At 35.9% G+C, this 27,442-nt stretch overlaps 1 protein-coding gene across 4 annotated transcripts in view; it reads right to left on the reverse strand.

Moving 5' to 3' along the window:
• Positions 1–1,424: 1,424 nt before the first annotated feature.
• Gdap2 (ganglioside induced differentiation associated protein 2) overlaps positions 1,425–27,442 on the reverse strand; it is a 57,414-nt gene continuing 31,396 nt past the window's right edge. For all 4 annotated transcript variants that reach the window (XM_005389060.2, XM_013516489.1, XM_005389062.2 and 1 more), the window contains 6 exons: positions 20,373–20,449; positions 19,457–19,533; positions 17,859–17,998; positions 16,169–16,223; positions 12,335–12,478; positions 1,425–2,421 (listed from right to left, as the gene is read on the reverse strand). In XM_005389060.2, the coding sequence (XP_005389117.1) occupies positions 2,374–2,421; positions 12,335–12,478; positions 16,169–16,223; positions 17,859–17,998; positions 19,457–19,533; positions 20,373–20,449 (541 nt within the window). In that variant the 3' untranslated portion in view covers positions 1,425–2,373. The remainder of the gene's footprint in view (positions 2,422–12,334; positions 12,479–16,168; positions 16,224–17,858; positions 17,999–19,456; positions 19,534–20,372; positions 20,450–27,442) is intronic.

The following is a 27,442-nucleotide window of genomic DNA, read 5'->3' on the forward strand; positions in this document are numbered from 1 at the left end:
CCACCCAGTTGCCCCTTCATATATGCTTGAAAACGGTGAGTGTGACGCAGGCTAGCACACTTTCTGACAAAGGCATATACTTACTAAATATACTTAATCATTTCAATAGCAAGGTCATTACGTTTTCTCTCTAGAAGATAACTTCATTGTGTAACAACACTTTGGACAACTATAAAAACATGAACTTTGTCCCTATTCCATATTTAGTTCCACTGAGAAGAGTGATCCTTGTGTTTCCTTAGTCATCATTAAATTATGATATATACAGGTGATAAGTATACAGTTCCATACCACCTTTACACCCCAGCACATCAAGTGTACTGGAATCTCAGTATATGTAGAAATCTTGCTGTGTTACCCAACAGTACTATCCTGGTTTGAATAGCGCAAAGTAAATATTCTTTCCAAATGGCAAAGTAATGTGCAATCTCTATTATTTATAGCAGCAATGGTTCAGACCAGATGTCAATTTGAGGTAGCAAGTATAGCTTCAAAAGAGAAAAGTCAGCATATTTTTATAGCTGCTCCTAGTGAAAAAGATACCTCAGATATGCTCCAACAGTTGACTGTACAGGGTGAAGCTAAAGTTTCAGGTTTTTAAGGCTCAAAGGACGAAAGGAGTCCTCTTTGAAAAGCAGCTTAACACCTGACCTCTGACTGGCTGCCTGGACCCACTGAGGTCCTTAGCATATTAGTATACATGAAGAAAAGTAGTGTTGCTGTGTGACACAAACTAACTGTGTCCATGCAAGTGGTAAGAATGCTTATCCGAGAAATGTGAAGTCCCTTCTTAGTCATACATGGGGTGGGTTGACACTGCTATAGTGGATTTCCCTATAAATGAAGACAGTCTGTTTCCTTTATCTCCATTAAAGAACTAGTTTGGGCGAAGGGGAACAGAATCCTTGGAAGCATCAATACTGATCACATTAGAATGTAAGGGTTCTACTTTTTCTTCTCTTAACTCAAATGTACATAATGGGATGAGGAAGACAGAACGGGTGTGAGTAGGAATCAAGAACATGAGGACACCCAGATGGAAATGATAATGTTTCAACCTTAATTCAAGAAGAAATCCTTACAATGGATAACAGATGTCTCTCTTGGTAAAGCGCAGCACTGAGAGAGAAACAGGCTAGAGGAAATTCTTAACAAAGTAGAACGTAGGTCTGTAGGGTTGGGATTCTGCACTAACAGCTCTTGTTCCTCTTGAAAGTTTCTGGGGAAAAGTTACTCAGAAGGCGCCAAGGACAAAAGGAATGCCTTGCAGCATTCCCTCGCATATATTTGTTTCCATTTAAAAACTAAAGACACTCCACCACACAAACTCCCTCAGTAATTTTCATCCACAGAGAGGCAAGTTCTCTTTAAATGCCATCTTCATTCTAAATGCTATCTTCATAATACATCTGAGACGTCGGAAGCATAGTTCTAATTTTTACTCATAAACAAACTAAGGGACAAATCAAGCCCAAGTGGCAAAAGTAGCCTGGAAAAAAGCCAATTATGATTTGTTCACCTAACATACTTCCTCTGTACTGATGTAGGCGGCTCAAGAGACGCTGAGCTGAACAAAGTCACTCACGGAACCAGGAAGGCAGTATACTTTTCCAGGGCTCAGAGATGGAGTCTTCGGAAATTCTCTTCACTAGCATGTGCAAGCCTTTTGAATAAAAGACCAACTCACCCAGGGTTATTGGAAAAGGTTGAAAACACAGTCATTCTGTTTCCCTACATTGTTGAGATCAGAACAGTGGTGATCTTAATGAACTGTATAATCCAAGGAAACTTAGTACTTCAACCATAGTCTTAACTTGTACAGTAAAACTGCACACCGTATGTTTTGCTAATGATTTTGTTCAGGCAGATTTCCATATTCTTGGCCCTGGACAATTCTCTTGTATTATAACCAGATTACGTATATCAGATGTAAATGGTACTGACATTGGGATCAGAAGTAAATGCATTTGGTTGGCATCCATTGGTTCTATATATTTCAAGAAACATTTAAATATACAAAGGAAGCGTGCAATGTTTAAGAAATGAACAATGTTGTTGGTCTGTATAATGGAGAAGCCAGTGTCCTTCAGGAAACTGAAGATACTCAGAAGTTGCCCCCCAGTTTCTATTAACAACATTCTACAAATGAACGTTCCATTTGATACAAATATACAAATTTAAAATGTGCAGTTCACACGGTCTATCAGTTTTAGATTGCTTATGTGCCAGAAAATATACAGTCAATAAAAAAATACCAGAGAGGTGGGGACAAAAGGCTCTCTGGGTCTGTACAACAAAAATGAAAATCACTTCAATAGGCAGCGATTCATGGCTGAAGTGGCATCCTTGAAACCAAGGATGGAAGATGGTAGGTCACAAATCTGGCGATGGAGGATAAGACGTGTAGTAAGGCCCATTTTCCTAAGGAAATAAAAAAGAAGAACATTAAGTAACAGAGCCAGTAACTGGGAATGTTAACAACAGGAACTTACAGTCAACAAGACAGTGTATGTGAAACACTGAGACGTCTGGTGCTGAGCAGGCCCTTGGCCACTGAAGTACTTCCACTGGAACGGGTCAGGGTTGGTGTAAAGTAAGTTGGGGCAATAAAGATGATAATGTGTTTTAGGAACAGTAACACTTATTAAATATTCTATATGCCAGACAACTTACAGGTGCTGTTTTTCAGTTTCTTATTATCCCTTTAAATGCTCACACAATACTATGAAGAAGGTAACACCCTTATTTTACAGAAGAGGAAACTGAAGATACAACATACAGACACCGTAATTATTCAAAAGTCACTTAGCCAGTAAACAGCACAGCTTGAATTAAAATGCAAATCAATTTGCATATAACACTCTGAATCTTTTTTGTTAGACTGTGTTGTATACGTGTTGAATTTTAATATAGTTATGAAGCAACAACAAAAGTGATCCTTGAGGAATTGACTAACAGTAACTGTTTGGGCAGACATTAATCTTTGTGGCATGCCTGAGTGACATGGCTCATAACAATTACTGTTTTTAAGGAATTTAGTTTAGAGATCAAGATGAAAAATTAAATGCCAGAACTTAAATGGCAAATTTCACAAAGCAACAAACTGGTGTACAGAGAAATTTTTTGGCTTCCCACTTTGGCTAGTTTTATCTTAATAAAAACCAAGCCAGTTAACTTTAGGGTAAAAGGATGCTAGATAAGATTTAATACACATAAGACTGGTTTTTCATTTTTAAGGGAAGTATTTCTTTGACAAGGAACTTGGTTTTTAGTAGAGCATAAAAACAATGTTTAGCATTAATGTATGACAACAGGAAGGAAGAATACAAATTAAAATAGATGCTATGTTATAGTCACATTACAGTGTCACAGAACATTAACTCTGCCCGGTCTGGAACACAGCAGGCAGTTAAATGTTATCTGAGCATCTGAGAGAGTCAGAGTTCAGGCACTCTTCAGAGAACATGCTCTAGAGCAGGACTGGGTCCTGGCACCATAACCAAGAAAACAAGAGGATGTGCAGGAAAACCTAAACTTACTTTCTGATTACAAATCTGTCCAGGAATCAAAACAAACAAACAAACAAACAAACAAAAAACACACCTCAAAAAACAAAACTAAAACAGACTTTATAATTGGCTATACTTCTGGAAACTTGGAAGAACATAATGATTTAAAAAAAAAAAAATCTCAGTAGTACCTATCAAGATCTATGTCACTAATTCTTTCTCTTCAGTATGCATGGAATCTACATTTAAAGAAAATTTCCTGAAGGAAAAAATCTATTCTAAGTTTATAGTTCACTATCTGTAGAAGATTTTTATTCCTTTTTACTACCATATTTTTCTAATGTTTCTCACATCTGTGCTGAACTGTGTTAAACTAAGAAGAGCAAGTCTAACATGTCATGCCATGAAATAGATTCTTGGTTAATCTCACACTGTGTTGGAGACTGCAGAGCAATCAAATATTTTATATATTTCTGAAAACAATCATAGAAATTTAAGGAACTATTATCAGGTAAAATGGTATACTCTCCAACCATATTTATAAGATTGCTAGCCTGGCGTGGTAGCACATGCCTAAGGCAGGAGTTTGAGGTCAGCCTGGGTTCTGGGGCAGCCTGGGCTACAAAGTTCAAGACCAGCCTGAACTGCATAGTAAGACCCTGTCTCAAAAAGATAAAATAAACAAACAAGCAAAAACCAAAAAAAAAAAAAAAAAAAAAAAAAATTGCTGACATTTTTTTTTTCTGACATGGCCTCAGAATCACTTTAACTGAGATAAATAAAATTTACCTTTAGTTACATATAAAGGTCCCTTTTAAACCTTAGGACACTTACACTGCTTTTCTATGTCACATAAATCCCACAAATGGAATTTTTCTAAGCTCACTGAAACTTGCTACCAAACAGTACCACTACACTTCCTCCACAAATAAATATCCTATTATGCACAAGGGGCAAATGAACATGATGATAAAATAAACCAACTGTACTCATTTCTTTTCTCCAATTGCAGCTGTAGTTTTTTCCATGAAAGGAACATATTTCCTTACAAGGTAGCATGCAGCCATCTGGTATCTCACTGCAGTGTCCCATGGAACACCTCTGTTACAAAGCGGACATAACACAGCCCCTTTCACCTGCTCCCCCCCTATGCTTTTCCTTCCTATTACTTCTCTGAGGAAACAGCAACGCTACCTACCAATGTTCCCAAAGTACTTACTTTGTGCTTCATCCCTAATGGCTACTTAGTCACCAAATGCTGCAGATTTATTTCTTAAAATGTCAATTTTAAGTATCTAAAATCCTCAAATCCTTGCTACTATCACTACCACTGCCTGCGTTCTAGCTCCATTTTTCCTCTAGCCTTACCACTAGACTCATTTGTCCATGCTATAAACACATCTTTCTCCAGTCATTCATCTTTCTAAACAGGAGCATAATAATGGCAGTTCTCCCTGCAGACCCTCTCCACTGACTAGAAAGTCAAAGTCCTGCAACACAGAATGTGAAGTTCCATTATCTATGGGCCACCATCTGCTGGTTCCTCCCACACCATGCTCTCTTTGGTTTCTTTCCCATTTGTATGCCTCTCCTTCATCTTCGTATACAAGTGGTCTAACATTGCAACTTTACAGAACTTTAGTATACGTAAAAAATGATGGGTGAATAAGCCAATTGTTAGCCTAGACATTATTTAATTTTATCAATCACATTATTATTCCTGCATTCAATATACAAAAATATGACAGAAAATTAAAACAAACACCTAAACAAAACCAAACCAGGTTTAATTAGGGTAAAGTTATAACTGATATTTAATGAAAGTCTGCTTTATGGACCCTTAAGTATACAGAAAGTGTTTTGGTTTAAGAAACGCCCTTTTTGGTGGCAACCCGCCACACCCATAGCGTGTCTGTCTGGGCTGGGCTGAACCCTGGACATCTTTAGAAAGTCTGGTGAGTAGCAGCAGCACCTCCCTGACGAGCATGCCAGGCAGGTGAAACCCTGGGAACCCTCTGGGGCTGTGGTGGTTACCTGCCACACACCAAGGAGCCTCTGAATCTTCAAAACTGACAAAACAAAGGAGCAAAATGCAATCCTAGACCTCCACACCACCCAAAACAAGTCCAGGAGACATTAACACAGAAGACCCTGAAGGTCATATACCTGAAATTTCAGAAATGATAGCAACTGAAGTAAAGAAACAACTTCATCAGGTCACAGAAGACATCAGATCAGAAATAATGTCTCAAGTGAAAAAAGAAATGATAACAATAATGAAAGAAATGTTCAGTATATCCAAAGTTGACACTGACAAGAAAATAGAAGAGCATAGACAACTCATGGAAACCTTCAGGGAATAACATAGAAAAGAACTAGAAGGCATGAAACAGATGCAAACAGATATCCAGGAAATTAAAAATCCCACTGAAAGCTTGCAAAACTGAATGAATGACACTGAAGATAGACTTTCAGACCTTGAAGACTACATTGCCTAATGAATGTGAAAGGAGAGATCTCTTAAAAACAAGGAACCAGGAAATAACAATTCAACAACTACAAGATGAAACAAAGAAGAACAATATCAGATTAATAGGTATTAATGAAACAGCAGGTGTCAACACAAATGACATGAAAAGACTACTTGCAGAAATAATAGGAGAAAATTTCCCAGGCATGGTAAAAGAATTTGACACCCAGATAAGTGAAGCATACAGAACTCCAGCTAATCATAACCAAAATAAATCTACATGAGACAGACAGTGATCAAGATCCCAGAAACTCAACAAAAGCTCAGAATATTAAAAGCTGTTAGGGAAAACAAACAGATCATCTATAAAGGAAAGCTTATCAGAATCACAACAAACTTCTCAAAACAAACCATCAAGGCATGAAGAGCTTGGAGTGAAGTATTTCGGGTACTGAAAGAAAACAACTTCCAACCCAGATTGATGTACCCTGCAAAATTATCCTTCAAATTAAATGGAGAAATAAAATATTTTCATGATAAAAAACAACTGAAGAAATTCATGAGCATCAAACCAATCCTACAAAGTACTAAAAGATATTCTAGAAAGAGATAAAACAGACTGCAACTTCAAGAACAACAACAGAGAGGAACTAACAAGCAGAGCAAGCAATTAAACAGAGGGAAAAAGGAGGATCCAACAGCAGGAAAATAGCATGACAAAGATAAGCCAGTACATATCAGTTATAACTATCAATGTAAATGGTCTCAATGCACCAACCAAAAGAAGCAGACTAGCAGATTGGATCAGGAAATAAAATCTAACTATATGCTGTATATAAGAAACACATCTAACTCAAAAGGAAATTTAAAGACTGAAAATTAAAGGATGGAAAACAATACTCCACATGAAAGGAACCCAGAAAAAAGCAGGTGTAGCTATTCTGTTTGCAGACAAGGTGAACCTCAAACCAAGAACAATCAAAAAAGATAAAGAAGGTCACTACATACTTGTGAAGGGGAAGCTTCAAGAGGAACAGATAACAATTGTAAACATCTATGCACCAAATATAGGAGCACCCACCTATATAAGACAAACTCTAACAGACATGAAAAATGAAATAAGTAGCAACACAATCATAACAGCGGACTTTAACACACCATTATAACAAAAAGACAGATCAACTAGACAAAAAATTGGGAAAGATGTAACAGAACTTAACCAAACATGTGAACATATGGACTTAGTAGACCTTTAAAGAGTGTTCCACCCAACAGCATCAGAATACACATTCTTCTCAGATTCACATGGGACATTCTCTAAAATAGACCATATACTAGTACATAGAACATGTTTAAGGAAACACAAAGGAATTGAAATTATCCCATGTACTATCAGACCAAAGTGCAATGAAATTGGAAATTAATGACAAAAGAAAACACAGAAACTCCATAAACAGTTGGAAATTAAATAACAAACTCCTGAACAACCAATGGGTCACAGATGAAATCAAAGTAGATATTAAACACTATTTACAATCAAACGAAAATGTACATAAAACCTACAGGAACCTGTGGGATGCAATGAAAGCGGTCCTCAGAGAGAAATGTATAGCGGTGAACTCCCACCTCAGGAAAACAGAACAAGCACAAATAAACAAGCTTATGCTGTACCTCAAGTTCCTAGAAAAAGAAGAGCAAGTCAAACTCCGAGCCCAAAGAAGCCAGGAAATTATAAAGCTCAGAGCAGAAATTAACGCAATGGAGACTAAAAAAAAAATACAAAGAATTAATGAATCAGAGAGTTGGTTCTCTGAAAGAATAAATAAAATAAACCCCTAGCCAACTTTATCAAAAAAAGGAGAGAAAAAAATAAAATACATGCAGTATGGAATGAAAGGGGTGAAATCACTACAGATCCTGAAGAAATTCAGATCATCAATATCTACTTTGAAAATCTTTACTCTCATAGGATGGAAAACACAGAGGAAATGGACAGATTTCTAGATACATATGAATTACCAAAGCTGAATGAAGAAGATATAAAAATTCTGAATAACAGTATCAGCCAGTGAAATTGAGAATGTGATTAAAAACTTGCCAATGAATAAAAGCCCAGGTTCTGATGGATTCACAGCTGAATTCTACAAACAACGTAGGGAAGATTTAACACCAATTCTTCTCAAACTCTTTAATGAAATTGAAAGGGAAGGAATTCTCCCCAACTCATTCCTGTAGGTAAGTATTATCCTGATACCTAAACTAGAGAAAGATTCAACCAAGAAAGAGAACTACAGGCCAATCTCCCTAATGAATAAAGATACAAAAATTCTCAATAAAATACTAGCAAACAGAATACAACAAAAATCTCAAGAAGATTATATACCATGACCAAGTGGGATTCATACCAGGAATGCAGGGATGGTTCAATATACACAAATCAATAATGTAATACAAAATGTCAATAGAGTCAAGGACAAAAATCACATGATCATCGCCATTGATGCAGAAAAAGTGTTCAATAAAGTCCAACACTCATTCATGATGAAAACCCTATAGAAAATAGGAATAGATGGCCTCTATCTCAAGCTGATCAAAGCCATCTGTGATAAACCAACAGCTAACAGCATACTAAATGGTCAAAAATTGAAAGCTTTCACTTTATTATCTTTTTCTTTTCTTTTTTTTTTTTCCGGTACTGGGAACCGAACTCACGACCTTGCGCTTGCCAGGCAGGCGCTTTGCCGCTGAGCTAAATCCCCAGCCCTGAAAGCTTTCACTTTAAAATCAGGAACAAGACAAGGATGTCCACTGTCACCACTCCTATTCAATATAATTTGGGAAATATTAGCTAGAGCAATTAGACAAGAGATAGAAATAAAAGGAATAAGGATAGGAAAGGAAGAAATGAAACTGTCATTATTTGCAGATGACATGATACTCTACATAGAAGACCCCAAAAACTCCACCAAAAGGCTCATGGATTTAATAACCAAATTCAGTAGCGTAGCTGTATACAAAGTTAACAGTCAAAAGTCAATAGCATTCCTGTACACAAGTAACAAACAGACTGAGAGAGGAATTAGGGAAACCATACCTTTCACAATAGCATCTAAAGAGATGAAATACTTAGGAATCAACCTAACAAAAGAAGTAAAATATCTATACAGTGAAAATTATAGTACTCTGAAAAAAGAGACCAAAGAGGATATCAGAAAATGGAAAGATATTTCTTGCTCATGGATAGGAAGAACCAACATTGTGAAAAATGGTCACACTCCCAAAATTGTACAGATTCAATACCATCCCAATTAAAATACCATTCGTATACCTCACAAATCTAGAGAAAATATTCCTAAAGTTCATCTGGAACTAGAAGAAGCCTAGAATAGCAAAAGCATTCTTGGGAAACAAAGGAAAGACATGAAGCGTCACAATTCCTGACTTAAAATTATATTACAAAGCTACTGTGATAAAATCAGCATGGTACTGGCACAAAAACAGACCTGAAGATCAATGGAACAGATTAGAAGACACAAATACAACCACAAACACACTCAGTCACCTTATCTTCAACAAAGGGGTCAAACATGTTCAATGAAAGGAAGATAGCCTCTTTAATAAATGGTGCTGGAAAAACTGGCTTTCAACATGCCGAAGACTAAAACTAGACCTATGTCTTTCACCATTTACTAAATTAACATCAAAATGGATCAAAGGTCTAAATATTAAAACAGAAACACTAAATTTATTGGAAGAGAAAGTAGGTAAAACTCTTGATGACATTGGGCTAAGCAGAGACTTTATGAACAAAACCCAAAATGCATGGGAAATACTTCAAAGAATCAACAACTGGTATCTCATCTTATTGAAACGTTTTTGCACATCTAAAGAAATCACCAATAAAGTAAAAAGAAAACCCATGAATTGGAAAAAACTTTAGCCAACTGCCCCTCAGGCAAAGGACTTCTATCTAGGACATATAAAGAATTAAAAAAAATGAGGCCCCCCAAATTCAAAGACTCAATCCAAAAATGGGCATCTGAGATGAATACACACATCTCTAATGAAGAGATACTACTGGCGAATAAATACATGAGAAAATGTCCAATGTCATTAGTCATTTGAGAAATGCAAATTATAACCACACTGAGATTCCATCTAACCCCAGAAAGAATGGCTATCATCAAGAAATCAACCAATAACAAATGTGGGAGAGGCTGTGAGGAGAAATGAACCCTACTCCACTGCTGGTGGGAGTATAGAATCATGAAACCATTGTGGAAGTCAAGTTGGAGAGTACTCATAAAACTAGGATTAGAAGTCCCATTAACCCAGCTGTTCCCCTTCTGGGTATTTTCCCAGAAGAATTAAAGAGATCACACCACACAGTGATATATGTGCACCCATGTTTAGAGCAGCACAATTTGTTATAGCAAAATCTTGGAAACAACCCAGATGCCCATCCACTAAGGAATGGATAAAAATAGTTTTGATATTTTTATACAATGGAGTATTATTCAGCTATTAAAAAAGATAAACTCAAGGCTTTTGTAGGTAAATGGATGCAGCTAGAGACCATACTCATAAGTGAAATAAATTGGACCCACATGTGTAAACATCATATTGTCTCCTTGGTGTAGGAAACTGAAAGACTAGGTAAAACTCAAAATGTACAATAGATGATAGGAAAGGGAAAAAAAATTGCTCAAAGGAAGGAACAACTGGGATGAGGGAAAGAAGGAAAAAGAAAGAAGGAAGGCAAAATATAAATACATATATGAATAGCTGTAATGACTGTATTGTTGATGTCTCATGGTATTGAAATGAACAGTTAATGCTTACAATTTTTAGTTCTGATTGACTTTGCATGCTTATGTCTGGTGGTCTGAGCAACTGATCTGAAGGTAACAATATGCAATGGAATTACAATGGTGAACTACCATCTTGTCTAGTGAAACTCTGCATTATCTCTAATGTTTTATCGAAGAATTTTCTTATTCTCTTTAATGGTTTGAGCAATCTTTGATTTTTACACCTGGTAATCTGAGCAATGTAGCTCAGGATAGCGATATGTAATGTAACAACCACTGTTGATTCATATTATTTTGCCTTGAGACCTTGTATCGCTTTCAATGTTCTTGCTTTGATTTGTTTATGTTCCTGATACTGGTATGCTGCTACTGTTCTAGTTTATTTTTGTTTGTTTGTTTCTCATTTACTACTCTCTTTAAAAAAAAAAAGAACAAAAAACCCCCAGCCTTCTGTCATTCCAGATTTGTGGCATAAAAACATTCTTAAGGATCTTTCACATTTCCTACTGTTTGTTTAAAGCATCAAGAAGAGTAAGGGTAGTTCAAAGCATAACAAATAATAAGGCCACGCTTTATTGTGGCAATCTGCAGTAAGTACAAATGGATATAACTTTTCCCTTCCCATAGATTCAATAATCTTTGTATCTATGCTCCAGCTGCTCCAATTACAAATCCTCTCAGGGCAACAATAAAACATGAAACCGTATTAGCCATTAGACACACTAAACACTTTCTTTTTCATACAAGGGGAATAGAAATTATGGCTGAAATTAGAGAAATGTTAGAAAATGTGTTGCAGGTTTTTGTTTAACTTTATATGTGTTGCATAATACTTAGGTGAGAATAATATATTTTTTAATATATTCTCTTCTATGATATAAGATACGTAGTCTGCAACAGTTAAGCAATGAGCTTGATAAGTTTTTGACTAACTATACTCTTTAAAAAATTGCAGAGGTGATACTGTAAATGAACACAAACAGAACTTTGATGAAATTCAGGACTAGTCCTTTGACTAGTGCTTAAATAACAGATCTATATATGCAGCATCTATAAATAACAACACTAATATTGTTATTTGATGTTCTTAAAAACATTACATATGCTTTCAGAAAAAGAAAACTTCAGCAAGGTGAAGATTACTAAGGTAGGCTACTTGGTTATAGTAGTGCTGAAAGTAGATACCAAACAATCCTCTGGATCTGTTTATGTAGCTAAATAACCATTCAATATTAAGAATATTAGGAGAGGTATCTGTTTCAAATGTGGTAGAAAGCTGACACTATGACCAAGAACTGCCTAAAATTCACAACAGAAAAATCACCAATTGAAATGTTTATCTGGGGAAAAAAACTCACTTGGAACAAAGATTTTACCTACGGTTACTGTAGGAAAAGAATGTTAAATGATATCATCAAGCTTAAACACATTAATCTGCATCAGTAAGATCTTCAAACAATAGGATGTTGTGCTCACAGGAACTGCCGAATAGTACGCTACACTCAATGCACTACACAGGGTAAGGGAGAACCCCTAACACTCACCCTGGCATCATATTCAAGGACAAAAGGAGGAAAGTCAATCTGCTCTGGTGATATGGCAGAAAACAGCTGGTGCAGACTGTCCACATGGTGGATTTTGTTCTTCAGTCCTGAGACAGAAAAGGTGGTGAAAAACCACGTTGATACCTGATTAACAGAAGAGAAAAAAAAAAATTAAACTAGTGGTCATGCAAAAAACAAATTCAAATATGCTTTCAAAAATTTATACAGATGAAAACTATATTTAAAAATCTTATAATAGTGTTTTCAAACTCCAGTTTGTGAGTCAGTTGTGCAGTTTATGAACAACATTAAAAAAAGAAGAAGATAGAGTAACAATTACTAGAAGCTGTAATAAGGGTGAATTCTGTTTGAAGAAGTTGTTTCATTATATACATGTATGCCCCTATGTGTGTAATGTGTGGTACTGCAACATACGCTTCTTACTATAACTGTAGTCAAAATCACTGCCTTATTTCATGCAATAACTGGTACTCAGAAAATGATTACTATCTGCAAATTTTACAAACTCTTTTTAGATTTTCAAATGAGGTTGAAACGAAAATTTTTGCCAACATTTTTGGACTAAGATATTTTCAGCTAGCACATGGTTGTGGTATTTCTTGAAGTCAATGAAAATGAATCACTTATAGGCCCCGGGCCACCTTTGCTCTTTTGACTTTATAACATGGTAGTCTGAGTTCAAAACATATAGTGTTAGTTATCCAACTCTTTTTTTTCTAAAGTTGGTTGATTACTTTAAATTCTATGCATTTCTATATTAATTTCAGAATCAACTGGTCAATTTCTAAAAAAAAATGCTTGTTGAAGGTTTTGGTTGGGATTTGAATAGATTTATCAAGTAATGACAGCTATACTAAATCTTCCAATCCACAAATACAGTATATATCTCCATTTATTCGGTCTTTTAAAATTTATCTTGAAGTTTTTCATTATATGAAACTGTACGCTGTACAAGACTTTGCAACTTTTGTCAGACATATCCCTAAATATTTAATATTTGCTGTCTATATAGATGATATTGCTTTTTAAATTTCAATTTGTCTGCTGGTAATGGATACATAAACTTTTAAATATTGATTTTTATACCCTGAAATCTTTGTTTTTTTTTGTTTTTTTTTTTTTTGGTTTTTCTCCAGTACCGGGAACCGAACTCACGACCTTGCGCATGCCAGGCAGGCGCTTTTGCCGCTGAGCTAAATCCCCAGCCCCCTATACCCTGAAATCTTGATCAGACTCACTCACTAGCTCTAGTAGCCTTTGTGTGGCTAACACACACAGTTTTCTACATAGGCAATCGCCTTTTAATCTAGATGCCTTTTATTTCTTTTTCTTGCTATACTACACTGACTGGAACTTTGAATCTAATGCTGAATAGAAGTGCTGAGTCCAACCTGACCCTTTTTGTTTGTTACCATTAAAGAAAATGTTCAGTAGTTACTGGGTTAACAAAAAAATAAATAGCTGATGAGATCTGGGGAAATAGTTAAACAGTACTTCCTTAAGTGCTAGAGAAAAAAATTAGTCACCTACTGAGAATAACAGTGGAAAACACTGGAAAAGTTAATAATAAACATTATGTGAGAAGACCATGTAATCAGAACTCACCTGAACTGAGAGTACAAAAAGGCTTTCAGTTAGCATGTTGTTCGTACATTACAAGATTTTTTAAAGAGCCTGGCCAAGCAGTGTTCTCATATTTTTAAGACTATTTAGTTGACAAGACAATTACAATAATGTGATGATATTTTAATTTCTGTATCTATTATGTAATGATCAAATTAGGATAGTTAGCATATCCATCACTGGATACATTTATTCTGTATGCATTTATTTAGATTTAACACTTACTATGTTGTTCCAGTACTGAGAGAGCAAAGCAAAATCTGAAACTTTTAAAAGGATTACTTAAAACACTTCACACAAATTTTAAACCTGGCATGTGAATGAGAAGCAATAATGGTATAAATAATGACAAATCCTACAGTGGAAACTATTCCCTCACTTAAGTCTGAACTCATCTGTTAATTATGAAATATGAGGGAAGAATCTTACTTAATTTCTACACAGTTTTTCAAAATCATGACCATTCCTACCACCTCTAACCATTTCCCCTTCATTGGGTCTTTCAGTGTTAATCTACATGGCTCTACTGCTACCTTTTAGATTACTTCTTCTTGGTCTCCTTCCCTGATCCCAGAGCTGTCTTTAGTGGTCCTCTGTTATTTTATTCAGTAACACACCTAAACTATTAAATCCCTATTTACTTGATGGTGACTTTTTATACACAAAAGTTATCTTTTGTCTAAACCAAGTCATATATTCAGATTCTTTTTTGTTTTTGCCAAAAGTCAGCAAACCTTTGCAAAGGACCACTATAGTAAACAGTGCAGGCTATTTATAATAACATTAAAGAAAATTTCATGAGATGTGACAGAAGGCAATCGGAACAGTACAATACTGGAGGTAGGATAACATGAAACAGTTATGTAAGTACCATGCACTGACCAACTCTGCCACTGGAGCTACAACAAATCAGTAGCTACTGTTACTGGCGATGGGAATAAGCAAAGGCAGTGAAAAGTAAAGACACAGACACAGATTTAAATAGAAAGAAACACACAGAATGAGTGCAATGTTCAGAGTTCTGAAAAGAGGAAGCATTCAAGGATGCTTCCTTGGTTTCAGGCCCATGGGTAGGCAGAGCTTCTATTTACTAAGATGGGGAATACAAAAAGCATACTGGATTAGATGAGGGAAGAGGACATGAGTAGGTCTGTTTTTAAAATGCTGAACTTCAGGAGTCTACATGATATTGACATGAAGAAATCTAATGAGCAGTTCAATAATGACAGCTAACATTTACTGAATGTTTACTATATGTTGAGTAATTTTTAAAGCACTTTACATCCACTAATTCACTTTATTCTTCCATTAACCCCTGCAAGGTGGGTGTTATTCCCATTTTATAGATGATGAAATTAAAGTGCAGACAGACACATTTTGGGACTGCATATATTTTGACGGTCTCTAAAACAAAGATACGAAAATGAAAAATTGCACAGAACAAGAGATAAGGGCAGAGGCCTTGGGAACACTAATACTGAAAAAGTAAGCAGAGAAAGACACAGCACATTTGAGAAAGAGTAGTTCGGAGAAAAGCCAGGCAAGGTAAGTTGCAAAGAAGCCAAAACTGTTTTCAGAAACAAGTGACCAACCAAAAAAGGCTGTAAGGAAAGCAGGTAATAGAGATAGGAAAGTGTCCTTTGGATTTATAACATAGATGACTAGTGACTTTGGTGTGAACTTCAGCTGGAATTGTGGGGTTAGAACAAGACTGGAGTAATTTAAGGTGTATGAGTGATAAAGACAATGAACACAGGATACAGACTACATTAGAACACTCTGGATACAAAGAGAGAAGCAAATGCCACGGCATGTCTAAGAGTTGGTGATTTGGATCCAACCAAGTAGGAGAGGAGAAAGACACTATCTGCTAAAGAGAGGTTCCTGAGGAAATGGAAATACCCTCTATAGTTAAAAGTGTCATCATTAGAATCAAAATGGTTCAAATACAGCCTTTGCTACTTACTCTGAGCATCAATTCCCTCCCTTGTAAGGTACTATGAGATACCACAAATACACTAGAGACACAGAGACATTAGGAGCACAAGGTGGGGATCAATTAAAAAAGAAGGGCAAAAAAGGATATTAGCAGTCACAATGTGACAGCAATAATCAAGAGGATGAACTTAATAACCTGAGCATGCAGTACACTTAAATTCAATAGTTAGCTATAAAAGAAAAATGCTGTACCTTTGAACGAAATGTTGGATGAACAAAATAAACAGCTTTCAAATTCCTTTTGTACCTAATCAAAACAAAGAAGCAAAAGGGTCAACTTAAGTCATGTCTAAAACCAGTCATCATTATAGACAACTAACTCTTTGCTTGAATACCTAAATACATTCACAGAGGAAAAAATATTCTAAAAGCAGCTCTAGCTTACGTTCTAAATTTTAGGCGAAGTGTGAAAAATAAGGGAACATTTCATTATTTCAACTGTCAGTTTTACAGGAGATATTAAGTATTTCTGTAGGCTGTGATGGAGCCACCTAAAGGTGGGAGGAAGTTAAGTAAGTTAATATTTAGTGAACCAATTTGTTGTCTGTTATTTTTTATATGCTCATGAGATATCTGGGATCAGATTTATGAATTAAACAACATTCAAGCCACTTAAAATAGCAAAAATTAGAAATGAAAAATTTTAATGGTCATGTATCAGAAATAGAGTTTAGTGGATCCCAGAAACTGCACAGAGTTTCTACTTAATTCTTATCACAATTCTCTGAGAGCACTATTGCCACTATCTTGAGCCTCTCAAAGACATCCAGCTACCCAGTGATAGAGAAGAAAACTGAGCCCAGGCCACATGGAGTCATTATCTTACCCACTACTCATCTAGCTTTTTAGGTATGATTGATTTTTTTCAGCAGCTTGATAACCACCATTTGGTCACATGAAGGTAAACAGAAAAGACTTCAGAGAATAATATAAACTCTTTCTTTTCTAGTCGAGGCCTATTCCAAGTTCATAGCTGCTTTGTGGTATTAGTAGGGACACATGGAGTGAAACTTCTTGGACACATACAGGCCACACTCAAGAGAAAGTTACAAGGTATCTACTGGATAATGAAAGCATTAATATTTCTAATTAAAGTGAAATTTCAGAGAAGAGGAAAACAGCTGGGAATTTTATCACCGTCCTTGTATGTTAATTGTACAATGGACTTTTCAAAGTAATCTATAGTAATCTATAACAAAATAGCTGCTGAGAGTAGATGCCATTTTTATTGAAGAAATGTATGGATGAGAGAAAATTTAAAGCATTATGTTTGATCTTGCTAGAGTAGGGCATCCTATTTTTTTATAGTTAAAACTTCCATTATCACCTGAAGTGAAATAGTTTAATGAAAATACTTTTCTAGCTATGGTTCTACAGCTGATTAAGTCCATACTCTTCAACTGTTTTGAAACCTAGGGCAGCACATGTTACCTTTCAAGATGTCGTTATTCCTTTCAAGATGTAGTCCTCTTAACAAATTACAGGCTATCAGATCAAGTTAAATACTGTTTATTAATGTATTTTAAGTGTGTTTTTGTTATTTTATTTTTTGTTACCGGGAATCGAACTCAGGATCATGTGCTTGCCAGGCAGGCGTTGTGCTGCTGAGCTATATCCCCGGCTCTGTTTTTGTTATTTTAAAACAAAAATTGGTAATCATTCCAGTCCTCTTCCAAGGTGTTTAAAAGTGGGAAAAGATCACAAATGACTTTAATGCAAAATAAATTAGGGTTAAGGAAGTTCTCCGATGATTAAATTACCTATGTATGATAAAAATCTTTATAAATACCCCTTCACACAATATGTAAGAATGTTCATTACTGCTTAATATTTAAAAATGAAAAAAGTGATGATCCCTTTATAATTTGGAAAAATAACTAACTTGACATCAACAACATCATAGAGTTTCTTCAGGAAGTCGGAGTCCAGATGATTATATTCGCTGGTCAGTGTGTGAAAATACACTAATACATATTCCTTCACAGCAATGTGATCCATTACATGGATAAAATATAAGAGAGCCTAAAAAAAGAAAGAAGAACAATGATCACTTTGCGCAGTAATCGATTTCACAGAGGCTGAGAGACAGGGAAAACCAGGAAGATTGATCTGAACTATGCCCCACTCACTGCTGATGGACATGTCAGATGGGTATCAGTTCTCTTTAAAAGATCTTCAGGACAGTGAATCATCTCAATGTTTCCTAGTTCTCACAAATTTACAGTATAATCCCTGTCTGTCCTGTTCTAAGTGACAGAGAATAATCAGTTTCTATCCTCTAAAACAGTTTTTGGGTCAACTACCAGGTTTTTCTTTCCAGGGTAATATAAAAGTCATTAGAAGTACTATAATTTCTAGACTTTTAATAATTCTTAAACTTTTGCTTGAATTCTATCAAAAACTTTGTGGTCTCTGCTCAGAAACTCATGGCTCTAATATAAGTAAGGAGTTACATAAAAGGATGTAATGAATAGTGCTTTATACAACTCACTTTAAGGGGCAATTTTCTTAGCACTTTTAGTGGTAATCTGTATGATGAAATAGGTTTAGTCAGTACATGGCCATAGGCTAGGTAGCATTTATAAAGCTTGGAAAGAGTCAAATTTAATGTGACTCAAGTTGGTTAGGGAAATATTCCATTACAAGAAATTTAAGAGAAAAACAAAAACAAAACAGAGACATAATATGGGCAGGGCCAGTATGACCTAGTACCTTAGCTGTAAACAAATTAAAAAGCGGAAGCTAAGAGGTAACACCTGAAAGGATTACTACAAAACAGGCTGTTTTCTAATTTCTCCTCAGGTATGCCCTTGGCACTAACACGGATTAGGGTCCAACTGCTACCACAGCAAACAGAGGAGGGCATTAAGAAAACGCAGTAACTTTTTAGTTGTCATCTGGTTTGGACCTCACATAAATCTCATCGTTGCATATGATATGATTCAGCAAAATATCCAGCATGCCATACAAGGATGCCATCAAAATCAAATGCAAGTTGAATGTTTTCTTATTTTTATTTACCAGTTCTCAACTGTTTTTCTTCTAGGAATCACCTACTTCTGCTCTTTGCTCCCCAAATGGTGGGACAATAGAATAAAAGCTACCTTGGGAAATACAACTCTAGTTTTTTTCTCCTCTGATATTCAAGTGTTTATTTTTCTTTCTTTCAAAAACGTCTGAATTTGACTGTACAATTATAATACAGAATGACCCCAATCAAACACTTGCTAGTTCTATCATATCCAGAACAAAGCAGCTATGTTTTTGGAGATGATATTACAGAAACCCAGGATTTCTGTTTTCTCCTACAGTGAAAAACCAAGTCCTTACCTGAATACATGCTGACTCAGAACGGAGGCTACTTGCCCAAAGACATACAATTCAGCCTCCTCTCGTGCTGTAAGCTCTGATTCCTGAATTCACACTTTACTTACTGTGAAGAACAACATTATTTGTAAAACAGAACCCCGTATGGCTTACCTTGTCCATATCTATCAGTGTGACAGGAATGTTCCTTCCCACTACCACCATCACGGTGCGGCCACAATTGTCTACACCTACAAGCAGAAAATGTGATCAGCACCCATACTTTACCCCAAGAGCCTTACTTGTCTCGGCCTCTGACTCCATAAAAAATATTCCACACACAACCTCCTCTTCCAGCATGTGAAACCAGAGGGGGAAGGTGGGGCAGGAGGGATGAGAGAGGGGGTGAAAACGATCAGAGTTTGTCACGTCCCTGTGCAAATCTGCCAAAACAAAACCCACTGACCCGCACAACCAGTGAAACAAAAGAGTGGAAAAATATTCTCCACATATTTATGACTGGAAACCAAACAACGTAAGTTTCTCAAATTTCACCTTCAGATTTCTTTAACTATGCAGAACACAATACTTTTTCTTTTCTTTTTCAGCTTTGTGATTTTTACAATAAGACCCCTCAAAGATCTTGAATCAGCGACAGCCTATGTTAGGATCTTTTTATAAATAACTTTTTGTTTAAGCCTAAGACAATTTTCAACAATAATGATCCAAGATAAACTAAGTATGAGTCAATCTGAAAATTAACAATACTGTCTGAAAAAGATTTGTCTGTCTCCATCATAAATTTATGTAACATCTGAATTTTGTAATAGTGAGTATATAATACTGTTAAAGCAGAAAAACAATTTAAAAGAAAAAGGATAATAGGAAAAATGAAGTTGGCAATGTAGGACCATAAATTGAAAATTTTATAGGCTGGTGTGCTATTTGAAGATCTGGATGATGGGCATCAGTACATAAACATTTTACTCACTGACGGAATGGATGAAAACAGAGGAAAAAAGTCTCAAATAGCATGCTTGGTATGGTCCTTAATTAGTGAAAAAATAAGTTGCTATATTCTTAAACTCACCTGTTTGGTATAAAGCTTTCAGAGATGCAATATCAGACAGATCTTCAGATCTTGCTTGACATAACCACCGATTATAACTAGACAGATAATGGATATAATCATTATAATAAAGTCTTGTGAACTAAATTTGCAAAGTTTTTTATCTTTCCCTGACCCTAAAGAACTGTGGTTTCATTAAAATGAGGAAGAAATTAAAGAGGCCATTACAACATGCAGAATCTTATGTTTTGGTAAGATAAATACAAATGAGTTAGTGATTAAAAAAGGTATGCACCTCTGTGAATAAAAATGTTCTTATGATTAAATGAAGTCTATACAGAAAAATGGCTAAGATATCAAGTACTTGGAGTAATATTATCTTAAAACACTATATATGCCTTTATTACAAAAAATTCAAAGAGAAATCTTAAAACAATGTCAGGTCTTCCAAATAAATGTTCACTCATTCCACAAAGATTCATTGAGTGCTTACTCTACAACAGGCATTAAGAACATTGTGATGAATAGATAACAGACTAGCTGCCCTATGGAAGTTTATTTTCAGGAGAAAAGAGGTAAGAGCTGTACATGACATGTGGGACCACAAGCGAACTTGGCAGTTTCAACTTGAAAGTCCAGGTATATTTAATGATTGGTTGAACTGATCCACCAACCTAGTTGTATTGACATCCCAGATACCTGATCACAGGGACCACATTTTGTTTTTGGCCAAGAGGATGTGAAAAGCTGGAAGGGACACTAACGATCTTGGCAGAGAGATGACTTGGAAAAGATTATTGGTCAGGTTAATACCAAAGTTAGTAGCCAATTCATGGTAGAGTTGCATTTGAGATGCCTCGTATAAAACAGTATCATGTGTGCATATAACCTACATGCCTCCTCTCATATACTTCAATATACTCGTTAGTTCGTTTGTCAAAGATTCACTGCATAAAGGTAAGGCTTGCATCATGGAAGGGATTCAGTATTCAATAAATAAGAGATGTTATACAAGGCATGTCTGAGGCCTGAAATAAAAAGATTCAGAGTTTAAAACTGAAATATATGAGACACGTTACTACAAACACAATGAATCCTGATAGGAAGATACAGTCAGACAAACAACCCAACAGCAGTCCAGATGTTCTGTCAATCAAATACATATACAGTACTGAGAAGGGGGATAATCATGGGGGTAAAAAGGATGGGAGGCAAGTTCCAGATAATTTTGTAGAAACAACTACCTCAAAAACTTCTACCTTGTCAGTATAAGGCTTTATTCACTATTGCAATGTATGCTTCCATTCCATCATACCATAACACAGGGACTATGTCTTACTTATCTCTGTGCTTCCAGTCAATCACTACGGTACTTCCTGGTGTTCACTATTAACTGTGCATTCAATGAACTCTGAAAGCAATTTTTTAAAAAGTGGAACTCCGGTGCACAAAACAGAATCAGTCATTCTTGCTTCAAAACACTCTATCACTGGTATGCATACAGTCCATTTTAAAACACTGACTATACAGATATAATTAGTAATTTTTAATGAAGTAATCCTCCCCCAAACCCACCAGCCCAAACAAAAAGCAGCACTTTCACAATAATGTACAGTTAATTACATGATTAACCCCTTCCAATTATAATCCCCTGTGTCTCCAACCACTACCTGGAATTTGAGGTTTATATTCTCCCTGCTTTTTTTATGTTTTTAGCTAATCCACACATATTGTAGAGTAATAAACTGCTGTAACTATTACTTTAGCTATAGTCTTTGCACTTGCTCCCCCATGGATGAGTACTTGGACTGTTCCTTGGTTTCTGCTATTGTGAACAGTGCTATAACCAACTTGTTTTACATGCACTCTGGTACACAGGTGCACAATTTCTGTTGAGAAAACTCTTAGAAATAGAATGCTAGGTTATAGGACAAGCTCAGTTTTGGGAGATATGGTCAAGTTTCTTTACTAAAACATTTCAGCAATTTAAAAAATTGCTATAATCAGTGAACGAGATGCTGCAGAACCACACCCTCTTCAAGAGTTGGCATTACAAGATGTTTTAACACTTGCAAGTTAGGACTGAAACAGTATCTAATTTCTCTGGTTATTAATGAGACAGATTCTGTTCATGTTTACTGGACATATTTTCCTCTTTAGTGAAAAGCCTATTCATTTCACTCATCCATTTTTCTATTGGGTTATTTGCTTTTTTTCTCATTTCTCATTTTTTTCCCCCTAACATTTGGTATTGGGAATCAAACTCAGGGCCTGGTGCTTGCCAGGAAGGTGCTGTACCACAGCTATATCTCCTGTCCCTGATTTATAGTTCTTGATACTAGCCATTTCGAAGTTTGTGTGTATTAATATCTGCTCTCATTCTGTGACTCAATTTTCACTTTCTTTAAGCTTCTTGGTTCTACTTTCTTAAATTCTTAATATGTAGTCAATATTTTTTTTTGTATAGTACCGCTTTTTTATGTTTAAGAAAACTTTCTCTAAGGTATGAAAGATATACAACTTCTTCCTGGGTTTATTTTTTTAAAATATAAAGTTCTTACCCTTTCTAAAATGTGAACCTGAAATAGCATAATCTTTAAAATATTTTCTTAACCTGCATTGGTAATAATTTCATATCCAAGGGTAGGACTCAGGTCGGTACAACTGCATGGACATAATTATGAAGAGAAAGTTTACAGTATACGTCCAATTTTTAAAGGACTCATGACTTTAAACAGATTAGAATCACTGTCGACATTGGTCCCGTTCAAGTTTCTAAGGGCCTTGGGATCAATTCTGGTGTAACAATTCATTACTGCAATGTTTACCAGGTTTGTTCTTTATTCCAGTTAAGAATCTGCCACTCCATTATGGACTGTGTAAACTGGATTATCTAGTCATACTGTTTTTTTGTTTACACCGGTAGTTGGGAAGCTGGAGTAAACTTCAAAATCTTACTCTCATCTCCTCATTCAATACAGACAATACTTTTTTTCCACTAAACTTCATTATTCAAGGAATATTTTATATTTTCAACTATTATCTCTTAAAAAGATGTGTTCCTTTTTGCTGAAATTTCTGTTTTTTTTTTCAATAAAAACATGTAATTCTTTGTTCCAATGTCAAAACCAAAACAAAGCTAAAAAAGGAAAATATTAAATAAAATAGATTCTGCATTTCCTACAGTCTACCCCAACAAGCAAATTTTTCTTATGTGCTAGATAAAAATGTAATAATCATGAGTAAACTACCATATAAAATATATCAAAATGGTAGCAAAAGTAGCTACTTGAGTGCCCTGAAGGCAGAAACACTAGGTGATAGTCCTCAATGGGCTGGAAACAATGCAGGTTGGATGCTGTCCTCAAAAAACTAACATAAGCCAATTTCTTCCAGTTAATCAATTATCACGCGCCAGCACAGCCAAAGATTGAATGATGAAGATAATTTAAGCTAAATTACTTTTTAAAGACTAATAACTAACCCATTTGTGTAAAACCAATGGCCCAGGAAAATTCTGTCTTTGGCATTAACAGAAGTTTTTCCAGATCTCATGCAATTGCCTCACTTAGATTTGGTTGAGACCCTTGTTATTTCCTCTTACTGCTCCCTGTACCTGTAATTTACGTTTAACGTGTTTCTCCTATGCAAGACCCTAAGCTCTATAAGGGCACAGACTGTATTGGGCTTGCTTGAAACTTTATTACTAGTAGTATTCTAACACAATACTTGGCACATTAGTAATGGCTTAACAAATACTTAATAATTAACGAGATGATGTTTTTACTGTGAGAAATGACTCAGGAGTCACAGACTTAGGGTGCAGTGTGACATGCCTGGAATCCCAACACTCGGGAGGCTGAGGCAGGAGTCTGAGGCCAGACTGGGCTACACAGTGAGCTCAAGGCCAGTCTGGACTACACACTAAGACCATGTCTTAAAAACCAAAAAAACAAAAAATAAATAAACTGTTAAAAATTTTTTTAAAAAAGAGAGGCAAGTGGATCTTAAGCCAACCAAGGAACACTAACAAAGAAAGAAAATGTTAATGTACAATACTTTTAAGAGTATCAAAAGTGAATTTCAACTGGAGAAAAGACTTGGAAATATTAACATAAGAATTAGACAACTGTCTAATTTTTTCAGATCTTTTCTAAAAATTATTTTCGGCATGCACCACCATGCCTACTCTAATTTTTTCAAATTTTAAAAGGATTTGCTGCAAAGAGACACTGATGTGGCATGGCAGTGCTATGAAAGGAATGATGAAGTATGCACTGCCAATTCAAGTGACCATTAGTGTTGTCACTGGTGGAAGAAGCCTACTGACAGAAGGCTTTCAAGAAGACAGTACTAAAAACCTGCTTACTTATCAGAGGTAAGAAAATTTAGTATTTATTCAACTTGAATAGTTAATAGAATTAATGGACGTCACAGTCAGTATGTGAAAATAAAAGCCTGGTTGGTTTAGAAACAGCAAGAAAAATATATCTAAAAAAACTACACACTGGAATCTCAAATATGTCAGGGTATGCAAACAGATGATTTACAGCTCAATTTTATCATAGACTCCTAAATAACCAGTCATTATTCTAAAACTTTTTGATCTTAGGACACTTTTATGTTTTTATAAGTTATTAAGGACCCTAAGGACCTTTTGTTTATCAGTTATATCTACAATATTTATGATATTAAAATAAAAATAGAAATTAAAGACTTCACTTATTTAAAAACATTAAAATGCCTACTATATGAATATAACTTTTATGAGAAAAAAGCTATGTTTAGAGAGAAGTGATATTCGTAATTTTTTACAAATCTTAGTGTCTGCTAGATTCTCATACTTGGTTCCATATTTAAGCCACTGCAATATCACACAATAAGTGTGATATCTGTTTATTGATTTCGATTATCACCTAGTACAGTTTTCCAAAGTGGAGTTCACAGTCCATCAACAACTGAATCAACAAGGGTGCTTGTTTAAACTCTGCGAGCCCTGTATCAGAATGGAATCAGAGCCCCTCTAGGAAGGACTCAGGAATCTTTCTTTGAAAGTGTCTTATTTGATTCCTGCGTTCCCTACGTCACTCATCTGGTGTGACTCCTTTACATTAGGTTAGCTTGTTCCCCAGAGGGGCTTGCCCGTCGGCACAGCTGTTGAGGAAGAGCCTTCCCTGTATCCGTCCTCAGTGTTTCTCCTTTCTCTCTGACCACCTTCCATCGCTTACACAAACCAACTTCAGAGGAGTTCCTGAAGGACTAGATTTTTTTTTTAAATTCTAGTGGTTTTCATTTTATGTTTTGCATTTACAAAGAAAGAACCACACAGCACTATCTCAAATCAGTCAGCCTCTCTCTCTCTGAATGTCTATTCTGTCTGTCTCATTTGCAGACACATGCAGTTACATACCACATACCTTTTTCATTTCTCCATGAAAAGTACAGATAATCTAGAATTTTCAAGTTTACCTTTGGGCTGGTTGCTTGTCCCTCTTCCTTTTTTTAAAAATGAGTTGATCGGTTTCACTTACTTACTAGTTCAAGCCAGTATTAAAATGAATATGTGTCCATACTGAGTCTATACTTTCTGGAGAGTAGTCTATATTATTCAGAAAGTCAAAGTCTATACTTTCTGGAAAGGAGTCCCTAGAAGATGTGTACCTTCTAAGATAGAATATAAATCTAGCATATATACCAGTAGAGGACCTTGATGAAGAGAGTCAGATGTGTTATAGGAAGATGTTTCCCATTTGATTTGGGAAACATTAGACATTTATTCTGTAAGATAATATTCTGGACATGAATCTGCAGACATAAAGAAGGTAGTCCTTATCTTCTGGAAATCCGGGTGAGCTGCACTACCTCCACATATCAGGAGTACTGAGTCAGTTTGAGGCACCTCTTCTGAACGGTGGTCTGGGTGTTGTACACACCCAGTTCACACACAGATGCAGCACAGCCTGTGGCTCCCTAAGCCCAGATCAGGAAAAAAGGCTCATTACCTCTGCCATTCAGTTCCCTTGAGTAATTATCAAGAGATTTTCTGAATTTCCATTTATGTGCCCAGATCTGTGATGATTTAGGATGAAATTTTATCTTATATCTGTAGTGCAGAATGCTTTGGAGTGATGTTAAAAGAAAAAATTCAGACAAAGTAAATTAACAGTTCATTTGAGCAGAGAATAATTCAGGTAGCACTCAAAACCAGATGAGGTTCCGAGAGCTCTGCCCTACCCTGTGTTCAGCAGGCTTTGGCTGAAAGTGCAAGCAAAGTAATTTACTTGATTGGCTTACAAGTGGGTATTTGCTGCTTGTGATTGGCTGTAGTTCTACTTATTGTTGTCTTTCCTCCTAGAATTAATTGGGTAGAGGACAGCCTCCTACTTACATGTGGCGTGGCTATGTAACAGTTCCTAGTACAGAAACAGCCCCAGACCGATGGAGTCCTGCTTATTTTGCTTCCCAATGATAACAGAGCTTCTCAAGTCTTGTCCAAAGAATCTAATTCCTCTTCAGGGGGTCTGTGAGGTCAAACTGGTTTCATAATTTTGCTAAGACCTATTTTCTCCTTTCATTTTCATTCTGTCACAGTTAGATAAAGTTTTCTGGAGATATCACACTTATTGTGTGATGTATGTACTGATTTCGATTATCACCTAGTACAGTTTAGTATAAGCTAACCTAATGTAAAGGAGTCACACCAGATGAGTGACGTAGGGAACGCAGGAATCAAATAAGACACTTTCAAAGAAAGATTCCTGAGTCCTTCCTAGAGGGGCTCTGATTCCATTCTGATACAGGGCTCGCAGAGTTTAAACAAGCACCCTTGTTGATTCAGTTGTTGATGGACTGTGAACTCCACTTTGGAAAACTGTACTAGGTGATAATCGAAATCAAAATTCTTCCCCTCTATAAAGTACTGCTGAAAGATCACAAGCCAATGGTTCTCAAAGTGTGGGTGCAGATCCCTGAAGAGGTCTCAAGACACTGTGCGGCGGTTTGAAAAGTGGAAATTATTTTCATAACAACACTAAGGCATTATCTGCCTTTTCTGCTGTGTTGGCATTGAAAGCAAAGGCTGGTAAAAGTAG

Source organism: Chinchilla lanigera, unplaced genomic scaffold, assembly GCF_000276665.1.
Source record: "Chinchilla lanigera isolate Chin_1 unplaced genomic scaffold, ChiLan1.0 scaffold00034, whole genome shotgun sequence".
Taxonomy (NCBI): domain Eukaryota; kingdom Metazoa; phylum Chordata; class Mammalia; order Rodentia; family Chinchillidae; genus Chinchilla; species Chinchilla lanigera.